The 11,409-nt window shown below is 33.8% G+C and overlaps 1 protein-coding gene and 1 long non-coding RNA gene across 3 annotated transcripts; one reads left to right on the forward strand and one right to left on the reverse strand.

The window, feature by feature from the left end:
- Positions 1–244: 244 nt before the first annotated feature.
- Positions 245–6,459, reverse strand: LOC103994982 (beta-glucosidase 18). Of its 2 annotated transcripts, XM_009415464.3 has the most exons (12): positions 6,237–6,458; positions 4,713–4,779; positions 4,004–4,062; positions 3,825–3,900; positions 3,679–3,753; positions 3,368–3,455; positions 3,027–3,279; positions 2,697–2,812; positions 2,068–2,317; positions 1,380–1,482; positions 910–1,015; positions 245–693 (listed from the first exon to the last, which is right to left on the reverse strand). In XM_009415464.3, exons 1-12 carry the CDS (start codon positions 6,360–6,362, stop codon positions 486–488), a joined length of 1,527 nt encoding a protein of 508 aa, XP_009413739.2. In that variant the 5' UTR covers positions 6,363–6,458; the 3' UTR covers positions 245–485. The 2 variants fall into 2 exon arrangements, with proteins under 2 accessions (XP_009413739.2, XP_009413740.2); XM_009415465.3 differs by lacking the exon at positions 3,679–3,753 and having other exon boundaries at positions 6,237–6,459.
- Positions 6,460–6,491: 32 nt separating this feature from the next.
- LOC108953666 (uncharacterized) lies at positions 6,492–7,761 on the forward strand. Its single transcript, XR_001979567.2, has 3 exons — positions 6,492–6,661; positions 6,833–7,347; positions 7,494–7,761. It is a non-coding gene; the product is annotated as an uncharacterized LOC108953666 (long non-coding RNA).
- Positions 7,762–11,409: the final 3,648 nt, after the last annotated feature.

Consider the following 11,409-nt stretch of genomic DNA (forward strand, 5'->3'; position numbering starts at 1 on the left):
TGTTATGCATGTGCGTTTCAGTGCTTGGTCTAAACCATTCCACATCTTATTGTTCTAATTCCTAACCCCAAAGGCCAACAACATATGTACCTTTCCTTTTTAGATTCATATGCAGTTTTAGATGCGCATACATAACTGTGTATCTGCATACTATTGTGTGTAGTACTTGAGATGTCACTCAATATAGGCACACCATGAATGATTGTTGTTTCTTAGCAAATTCAAGAACCATATTTACAAGGTATTGCAGCTGCAGATAAAATGAACATTATGTTCAGCACAATATCTTAATACATTACCACACAATAGTAATGTTTGTACATAACGATAACAAAAAGTGAAGCTGACTATTAAGATATATTTAAAATATATCTTACATTCTTGACGTTTCTGAATGTTTTCAATAATTTTTTCTCAATATTCTTCAACATGTGCACAAGGTTTCTCAAACAATATGATCTAGCAACTTCACCTCGAAAGGGGAATTAAATCTCATTATTTTGAGTGCTCGTCCTCAGTTGTAGCTTTTTACCACTGAGAAATTTCTTGTACCATTTAGCAGATAGCTTTGGGGTTCTTCTTTGTGTCTTGTAGTCAACATGAAAGAGTCCAAATCTGACGGTATAACCAAATGCCCACTCAAAATTATCTAGAAGAGACCAAGAGAAGTAACCTCTCACATCAGCTCCTTGGCTGCATTAGGATACACAGAATCAGCAAATTATTTTCTTTTTGTCTACAAGGTGACATGATAGATCCATGTATACGTTAGATGTCAAGTTTGACTTTAGAAAGATAATCAAAATATTTTGTAAAGGCATGATCTTGAGTATCTTTGGTTAGATATTTAGCACATAGTTCATATCTATAGGTGGAATTGCCTTGTTGTTTTTTATACCCAATGATTACCTTATGGCAGCAGACAAAAAGGTGAGGTAGGAGTGCATAAATTTTATCCTCTCTGTGTCATTGATCAATTCCTTTGTAAAGGCACCGCTGCTTCCTTGTGCATAACCTTGCAAGAGCAGAAGTGCCACACATGATGAAAAGATGCATTAAGGTGGAAGACGATAAGATTTTTCTTGTTTGTTTGCTAGAAATAAAAGTCTGTATCAATCAGAATGGAAATGATGATATGAACCGTGTTGTGCTTCAATGGATAGCATGTGACACATCAATAATTGGTAATGGCTACTAAATGTCCTCACTTGTTTATCATGAAGTGCTTTAGTGGAGTCTTAAAAAAATATCATAGAATTGGGTTGCAGAATAGGTGCGTCAGTCCAAGTCAATTTTTAACCTGATGCAAGTTGACCAACAAAGTACACAGCCAATCCAAGTTACATCTTACCATTTTCTTCTTCGACTTTACCACTTACCATTTTCCGTAATGTACATAGGTACATTGTTATATCTTTCCATGATGTACCGGACCATTTTTTCTATACCATATGGAACCGCATAATATGTTGGCAAGGCAGTCTGCAAGGCAAAATAAGTTCAGTAAGATTTTTTCTTTATGCATTCTTATTGTTTAAAGAACTATATTACAACCGCAAACAATTTCAGTACCAAACATTTCTGCTTATAACATGTGCTTCTTGTCCATAAACATTGCGAGTATGAGATCTAAGGTTGCATTTGGTTTTACATTAAAATAACCGTGTCAATATCCTAACAAAACAAAGTCTAACGAACCTGTATGTGTCATTCTTTTTGTATGGTTGCTCCCTCTTTAACCTTGATTATATTGGTTAAACTACTTCATATAATTCAAAACAAACCTCTCCTAACTTCATTTACTCGGTTTGACCTCTAAACCGCAGTTTAACCCTCCTAAACACCGAACCAAATGCTACCTAAAACTATTCTGTGGTTGATGTTAGTGGAGGTTGCATGGGGTCATATTCTAGTCTTCTGCAGATATTTGAGCCAGACTGCTCTACCTTATAGAAGTCATGTTACAGAGGATTGAAGTAATTTAAAGCATGTAAGGGGACTAAAAGCTTAGTGTAAATATTCTACTCTGTTGTTTGAAAAATCTTCTGATTCGTTGCATTCTCATACCGGTTCTCCAATCAGCACTCCATCTTTGTATCTGGTGGTGGCTATTAATGCATCTCTCATGTAGCCATCCAAATCACATGAAGAGAGCATACAGTCCATCACATAATTGGTGGAGTAATGGTTGATTCCAATAAAGTCCAATTTGTTCAGCAATAATTTCTTCTCTTCGTAGGTGAATATGGGCAATCTTGAACCTAGGACTTCATGCATTTCTGATGGATAATCGCCAAGAAGTATGGGGTCTAAAATCCTACAAATACAAGAATTAGTATTAGACTGCATCTAATGCATGATAAAGAGTATTCAGCACCCCATGTTGTTCCATGCAAGATTTGAAAAAATAACATACATAATAGGTAACATAAACTTTGTTACAGATACTCACATTGAATAGTGATATAAGTCTGTGTTCAGATACAATTTGGGACATGCAAATGCATTTTCTTTCACAACTCAACATACTGAAATAGCAAGGGAACTGAACTATGCAAAGAATTGATCAGGAGGAAACAAAAGTTTCACAGCATAAAGTCCTTCAATTTAGATTGTATTGAATTTTTTGTACTATATTCATGAGAGTAATAATATGATATTGACAGTGCCTATAAGTTCAGGTACAAGAAAAATACCATGGCCCTTCGAAAGATAAAGCTCGTTGAGTTGCCAAACAATCAGCTGTTGAATTTGTCAATGGCTCATACCACTTTGAGGTGATCACTATCCCAATGGATCCACCTTGTTTGACCTTGAAAAAGATGCATTAAGTTACTCATTTTTATAGGCAGCACGAGAATAGATAGGTCTTTCGAGGCTTTTGCATTTACTTTATTATGCAATTTATTTCCTTTCAATATAGATAGAACACAGATAAAGGAGAATTCTAACCTTGATTTCATAAAAATTAAAAAGGACATCTAGGACAATTAAGATACAATTGGCGGCAATATATTCAGAACCACCTGATAGTTTTTTCTATAGATATCGACTGCAGTTGCATGTGATAAGATAATATTGTGGGCAGCTATATATGGTTCGACTTCAGAATCTCCAGTAGTACAGTTCGCATATGGTTCTGAACAACGGCCTGGGGGATACTTTCCAAACGCATAACTAAATTTTACAAAAAGGTTTGGTTCATTGAATGTGGTCCAGAATTTTACTCTGTCACCAAATTCCTTGAAACATACTTCTGCAAGATGTCCAAAATCTTCCCTGAAAATGTGCATTGGCCATTAAAGGGCAATTAGTGCCTATGAAACATTGAGCTTGTAAGAAGTCAAGGTTGTAAAATAGAACATACCTTATTTGTGGACTCAACCATGAACCATACCGGTCTTCAAGTTCTTGAGGTACATCAAAATGGTTCAGCGTTACGAATGGTTGTATTCCTAGCCAGCAAAGAAATAAAACATAATGATAGTGACAGTCTTTGTTTCTGATTTGCATGGTTGTATTCCTATCCAGCAAAGAAATAAAACATAATGATAGTGACCGTCTTTGTTTATGATTTGCATAGAAGTTAGTTATTATGCTTGTAATTCCAAGTTTACTATTAAAAGGTTACATGCAAATATTAGGATGAAATATATGAATTAGAGAGTAGCCATTTACCTTTGATTAAAAGGGAATCAATAATCCTATTGTAGAATTTTATTCCAACTGGGTTTACATCCCCAAATCGACCTCCTATTTGTGAGAAAAAGTTTCATGAGTAACAGATCTAATTTGTAACATAACAGTAGATGAACAGAACTCACTTGGAAGAATTCTTGACCATGACATGGAGAATCTGTAGGAGTTAACGCCAAGGGAATGCATTAAGCTAATATCTTCCTGCTCAATAATATCAGTGTACCAGTGGGAAGGCAATATATCATTCTTCTTTGAATAATAATTATATTTCTCTGTTGTTATGATCTTTGATGCGATGATTTACCATGTATCGATGATAATGATCATCAGCAATGTCACCAGTTCTCCCATCTTTAATTTTTCCTGATAAAAGAAAAAAATGTTGAGGCTTTTATTAGTAGTTTGTGCAAACAGCCTTGAGTGCACATGGAAACAAATAGAATCTGACTTCACAATATAAACCTTTTTTTTTTTTTTCTGTTTCTTCTCATGGAAATCATGTAAAACAGCCCATACGGTTATATGGGATGTGGATATGAGTTAAGGGGAAGTGTGTATGAATATACAAGATTACAGTACAAGTTAACTCGGAGCCAGAAAGAATAGGTAAATATTTTACAATATAAAAGTGCAAGTCAAAATTCAGAAATGAGTTAGAATCCTGTTTCTCATTCCAGGGGACAACAATGCATTTGATGATTTTTGTTATTAACCGTCATGTCAACCCTTGACATGAGATGTAAAGGAATTTAACTTACTAGTAAAGTCCGTCTGTGAAGTCTTGATTTTACAAAATAACTACATCCACTGTTGATGTATCACACTACCATATCAGATAGGTTGCATTTCTGTTCTTTTATGGAAAAAAGATCCTAAAATGTTTATGATGCTATGTCTTGCCAAAGAAATTATACAAAGCCAGGCTACTGAAGAGACTCTCATGTTATAGTACACATGTTTAGTATTTACTATGCTGATGAAAAACAAAGATTGTGAAATAATAGTGACATCACCTGGTAAGTGAGTGAAAACATCCCAATTGCTCAAACTCTTGTTACCTTCTAAATATGCACCTTCAATCTGAAAGAATATGGATAAAGAACATTTAAGGAAATATGAACATGTATTACAAATGATTTTGTTTTTCAATCAAATGATTAAGCCATGAAGATGTATTTCTATTGATCTCCAATATGACACCATAACCATCCCTGATATTTGGAAGAGGGAACCATTGCACTTTGTACAAATTTGTGCTTTTCAGATCTCGTGAAAGGAACTTCTGTAGGTCTATTATTGGCTTTTGTTCCCCTTTTTGCAAATGCTTTCATTTTGGTCCCAAAAGTTAAAGATTATGCTATGATAAAATGGCTTTTAAGGTTCGATTATGTTGCTTGTTGAATTTGAAGTGCCACAACATATGACTATTTCAATGTTCCATCAGCCTGCCGTTATCTAAACCCACGTATGTCTCTGTTTTACAGGATCAGAAATTTGTTTAAGTGGGTTTCATTCAAAATCACACCTCAACTAGTTTTCCCTAGTCTTTTTTTTTTATAATGTACGTTAAGATGATAGTTCTTGAATTTTGTTTTCATTTTTTAACCACCCTCGCCTGCTTAACTTGAAGAAACCATTAATTGTTTCCTTTATTAATGTTGCATGTTCATATTATTTGCATCATGCAGTTATTTGAGTCATAGTTCTATGGAGAAAATCAGGCGAATTGAATCGGACCGGATGGGTTGCTTTTGAGCAGTTTTTGCTTGCTTGGTAAACCATTTTTCTGAACAACCCTCAGTTATAGATTTAGGTACTTCCCTATACTGTTCTTTTGACAGAACCGCTTTATCATGTCTTCTTTCCTCTGATATCTGCTATTACACAGTATAAAATTTTTTGTTTGCAATGATTGGGATGGAATCTTGATATGTCGACTCATTTGAAATCTCAATTTATTTTTGTGAAGATTTCTTTAAGTGCAATGTTTGCAATGATCGTTTCAAATAATTAAATAACTTTTTCATGCAGCTGAGTATACATATGCAAATATTTTTTGTTTATCAGCAGGAAAACTACCCAAATGAAAGTTTTCTGATTCAGGCATCACATGAAATCGAAAAGAGAGAGATGAAAGGATCTAAACATTTTGAATCGTGACTTGTCCTTTTCTGATTCAGGCATGTAGTAGTACCATATCATGGCTGTCTGTTTCCAGAACCACCGTGATCTGAGAATTCTTGGTGGCTCTGTGCCCATCCACTGACCATTGCTGGCTTGGATGTGCCCCCCGAGCCATGATAGGTATGTACTTCCTCGATCAAGCTATGTACAAAGTCTGCAACTTTTTTTGTTTTCATGCTACCATTTTATCTTACAGGGCGTGGTCTCCTCTATACCATCTTAAGACAAAGATGAAGCATAATTAAAGATCTTTTGCAGCTTGACAGCATTGTCTCTTTCTTTTTTTCCCTTATTTCTCTTCTAGGAAGAAGTGAATTTTCAAGTGCTGCAAATCTGAAACATCATCAGATTACCTGATAAGAAGAGGTTGCGGTGCCGAAGAGGAAAGTGGAAGTGAAATCGCTCCGACTGAAGCATGCGACCGAGGAAAGCAGTTGGAAGAAGAGGGTGATTGCCAAGGTCTTCTTGTTGATCCCCATCCTCCGAAAACCCACCACCTCTCCTTCAGCTCTCCTCCCTGAGAGAGGATGAAGTTTCAGCTCTTGTGGAGTTCGACCAGGTAAGAAGCAATCTGGTATCAATCCCCGGGGTCCACTCCATTATTTCTTATTCTACTTGGCCATTGTTAACATCACATCTCGCATGGGTCGCGTGGTGGTTGAAGGTATATATATATATATATATAATATGTGTGTACAACGATAACCGCAAACAAGTCCAAAGATGCGCGGTACGAAACCATGCGCGTCACACGTCTTCTCCAAATGAAAGGCCACAGGTATTTATTCCTCCTAATATGTCCGTGTCACTCTTATTTCAATCTCTAATATCGGTTGTCTTTTGTTGATTGCTGACTTAGATGCAACAAGATGTTCTTATCATCTACTCCTGTTTTAATCTTTTCATTAGTATGTAACAAGATGTCCATTTGATCTTCATCCATTTGCAGGAATAGAAATCGAGAGTGATGGTTTTAGAGGGACTCGTTGCTCTGCACATCTACTCCGTGAGTGTCTTTCTCATATGGAATTTGTTTCCACAGCAAGTATTGATCGACTTTTCAAGTTGCGTGCACTCCCAACTCTCAATCCTTCACCCCCGTTTATTTACTTGTTGACTTGTGATCTATTGAATCCGATCCTTCACGCTTATCGCCCGTCGTCTTCGTTCTGTCACTTACACCTGAAACAGAAGGCATCAGGTGCATATTATCTATCTCTTTGACATGTGGTCTGTTGAATCGAGTGTCGATATCCCGTCTTTTTTTGCCCTAAAGAAAAAGAACACGTGTAAGTCGGACCAATCATATCGTGGATTAAAGGTGGAGTAGGAATTTGGTGGTCTGCCTATTGGACCAGCAGCTGAGCGGCACTTGATGCGTCGGTGGTGGGAGCGGGCCCCAGTCGAATCTACCTCGAGGTGGACAAGACGGGCGAATATAAAACGGGTCGGATCTGCCTCGAGGTGGTTCTTGATCTGCCCGTACCCATTCCGGTTCTTTTTTATCATCGTAAAACCATGTGGTCACTACGAACACAACAGTCTGGTCCCTTTTTTTTTATTTTTTTTTCTGGCAACACTAACTATTCATTTCTTTTTGCTTTTCGCAGAATGTGATGGAACTGTGGAACCAAATGCCGAACCGCAGGTTTGTTCGCAGGATTATTATGGTGATACTGATCTGATGTGTTTTTGGAGTGGATTGATGAAGATGCAGAGTGCCCATATTGTGAAGGACTGGGCTACACCATTTGTTTGATGTTTGTGATGTTAACTTTACTGCACTATTTTCATAGCAAAAGTTTTCGCAGGTCGGTTATTTGGTACCATATATATCCCTAAATTACTTCAAAAGAGAAGAAAAATGCTCCATCTAGAGTTTCCGGGGATGCATGATTTCATAGTGCATCCGAATGTTCTTGATTTGTGGAGCTCGGTGCTAAGAAAAGGTCCGTTCATGTAGTAGCTGCCACGGCAAGTTGTTGGAATATTTTGTTGTTGGTAATCGACGCATTTCGAGATAAAAATTATAATTATATTATTATTATATAAAAAATTTTAATGTCATAAACTAAAATAGAATAATGATAGATCAAATATTTGAATCAATGAATTTAAGGTCATGAATAAATTTTTAAAATTTAAATATTAATTTTTATATATTTTTTCTATGAATCGTTTAGGTTAATTCATATAAATCTATAAATCTAATTTGAAAAATTATTTTCATATTAATATGATGTAATATAAAATCATAATGAGTTAGTAATATTATATTGATTCTTAACACGTTTATTAGATAAATGTCTCGTCGTGATTAATGCTTTTTTTATGAGTAAAATTTTTAGTTATATAATTAATTTTATATAGTTTTATATTATCCCTTAAGTCATGTTGTTACGATAGATTCTTTCACAGTTATTGAATAATTTGATGTGTTTTCAAAACATCATTATGCTCTATTGACTTCGATTCTTCTTTTATTACATTATACAATTTTTCACGATTGTCAATTTTCATAACTTGTGAAATTATAAGGGATTCTTTTAATTCATATGTAATAATCATATTTTTATAAATATAATATATAATAATAAAAAATGATAGATCTTCTTTTCCTCAAAGATCTTCTCAAAATTATCGATTGTGATTGTTTTATCATATTATTAGCGATGACATCAATAACATGTGCACGTTCATTAATGTTATTTTATTATTCACATTCATAAATTCTCTTAAAAATTTAAGAAATAATAATCTCTTAAATAAAAAACGATAAAAGAGCATCAAACTAAAACATACAATACCACTTTAATGTAAAGATTTTTTATAAATTTATATAATATTTATAAACTCATTTGATTTATTTGATAAATTATATTTCGATCTCTTACGGTTACTCACTCCTTTAATAATATCAAAAATATTATGAAATTTTTCTATTTTAGTCTTAATTCTTCCTAAACAGATATACTAGTTAACTCATTTAAGTTTTCTATATCCTTAATTTTATTATAGTAAATTTTAAATAAGTTAAACTAAAAAAATTAAAATTAAAAATAAATTATACGAGAAATAACTCGACTACATTCATAATATTCTTAACAACAAATACTATCATACTATATCTCATTCAGTTTTTTTATTAATCTGTCAACAAATGACTTACAAATAAATTTAAATTGATCTTTAAATATTCTAATGTGTTGGTTGTAGACTATAATAAAGTCTAAATATTACTAGTAATTATCATAAAAATAAGTCTTTTAATTTTTTTTATCATTTATCTTAATTATTTATTTAATAAAAATTAGTTATGTCTATGATCATTTTAACATCAAAGTCTAATGCTTTCACATCCCGGATTTATAAAAAGAATAATAAATCAGTATTTTATTATTCATAATTTACATAATAAACTCATTTTTATTTTTTCATTCTTCTTTGAATTCAAATCCTTATTTTTATAATAGTAAATATTCTATTAATTAGAAAATGAATCATATCTTCTTGGTAGGGTCACAATCTCTTCCACTTAAGCTTCAGATCTATTACAAAGTAGTAGATTATTCTGAAAATAAATATACGATAGGAACATCAAAATAATCATTAAAATAATCTTCAATATTTATGAAATAAAAATAAATATCAATATTTTAATAAGAAATGATAATATATCGATTCATCATAAAACTTATGCATAAAAAAAACGATGGTGCACTCTCCCAATAGCGAATGGAGAGGCATATTCCACGGGATGGATTCCTCCAAACAACGGATGAAGATAATCCATATCACACTCCCAACAACAACGGATGGAGTGGTATCCCTCACATGCCCAAGTGGGGACACGTTCATCCCAACAACGGATGGATGAACCGTCTAATCATCACGTCTAAAGGCCTGCTAATCCCTGAAGGAAATTGTCATACCTGCCCTCGGTTGGGATACATAAGCATTCATGATCATTCATTTACACTCATCCATTCAGTCACGCATGCATCAAGAAATCAATATAATTAAATATTATAAGAGACCATACTTGATGTAAATATGCTAGACTATGTTCATTTCCGTACTATGATGGGCCCACAACTCCTTTCATATGTTACACTTCCAATGCGAACTATTAACCTAGTTACATCGATTTTCATAGGTTACTATGATGGTTTTCGATGTAACCTAGTTACATCGAAAACCAATAATCATTTTTAAATGATATCTCTAGATAAATCCTTTAAATTCATTAAAACATAAAGACATGAAACATCAATCTCTCAATGGTCCTCAATCAACTAAAACTCTCTAATTGGAATATCTCAATTACTTAAACCAAACTCAATTTGATTTTGACCTAACGGAACCAACCTTAAATCCTTATAGAACCAATCTGAAATCACCATAGATCGGTCTAATTTAGATTTGATTAATCTCGATTAAATCAAGTAGGTTTGAACTAGTCAAGTTAGTTTGAAATCATCCTAAACCGGCTTTAACCAATCAAACCTATCTGATTTAGTCAATTAACGAGTTCAAACCAATAAAGAAAAAATAAATTAAACTGTGTCGTATAGCGCTATCCTAGACAGAACCAGCCCACCTGAGTTTTGGACAGGTCACATACACTGCACATGCATGTTTCGCGTAATAGATTGAGTTGAGGTACAACGAACTAGATAGAGGAGCAACGATGTGTCTAATACCAATCGCATAGTTGGGCAGGCTTGACTTCATGGACTAAGCTAAGCCTCACTTATAAGTTGGGCTGAGCCTTACCACTGAACTAGGTCATGCTTGGCTCACGAGTTGGTTGTACCTATACGCATGAGTTGGCTCATGCTTGGCCATGCTTGGCCACGTGGTTGTGTCGTATTTGACAACATAGATTGGGTTATATTTAGCCGCATGAGCTGGCTCATGCTTGGTCACGTGGTTGGGTCGTATCTTATCACATAGGCTGGGTCATGCCTAGTCACACAGGCTAGGTTGTACTTGACCATATGAGCTACGTCGTACATGAACAAATGGACTAAGTCGATCCGATCTGATAGATCAACCTGACTCAAGCCGGACCCTAATTAGACTCATCTTATTAAATTAAATTTTAATATTTAAAATTATTAAAGAATAACTTAAATCCATTAACTAAAAATTTAAATTCATGATCTTAAATTTAAAACTAATTACATTATATAATTTCACACACAATTCTTAAAACATAGATATATCTAATTAAACAAATTAGAACTATTATGTTAATTCAAAAATAAGAATTTTAATAATTAAATCAATATTAAAATTCACTTAAGAGATCAATATAAATCAAATAATCATTCTAATATCACAAATCAATTATTATTATTTACTAATCATGAAAATTTGAAATTAAAAAATCATCATGCATTATAAAATTATAACAATCTCAACATCAAGATTTCAAAATATAAATCAAAGCTAATTAAAAAAAAAAAAGGTCCTACCTCTCCTCGACTATCCTTTTCTCGATATCATCTCCTTGGGAAGTCC

This window comes from Musa acuminata, chromosome BXJ3-8 (assembly GCF_036884655.1).
Source record: "Musa acuminata AAA Group cultivar baxijiao chromosome BXJ3-8, Cavendish_Baxijiao_AAA, whole genome shotgun sequence".
In the NCBI taxonomy this organism is placed as follows: domain Eukaryota; kingdom Viridiplantae; phylum Streptophyta; class Magnoliopsida; order Zingiberales; family Musaceae; genus Musa; species Musa acuminata.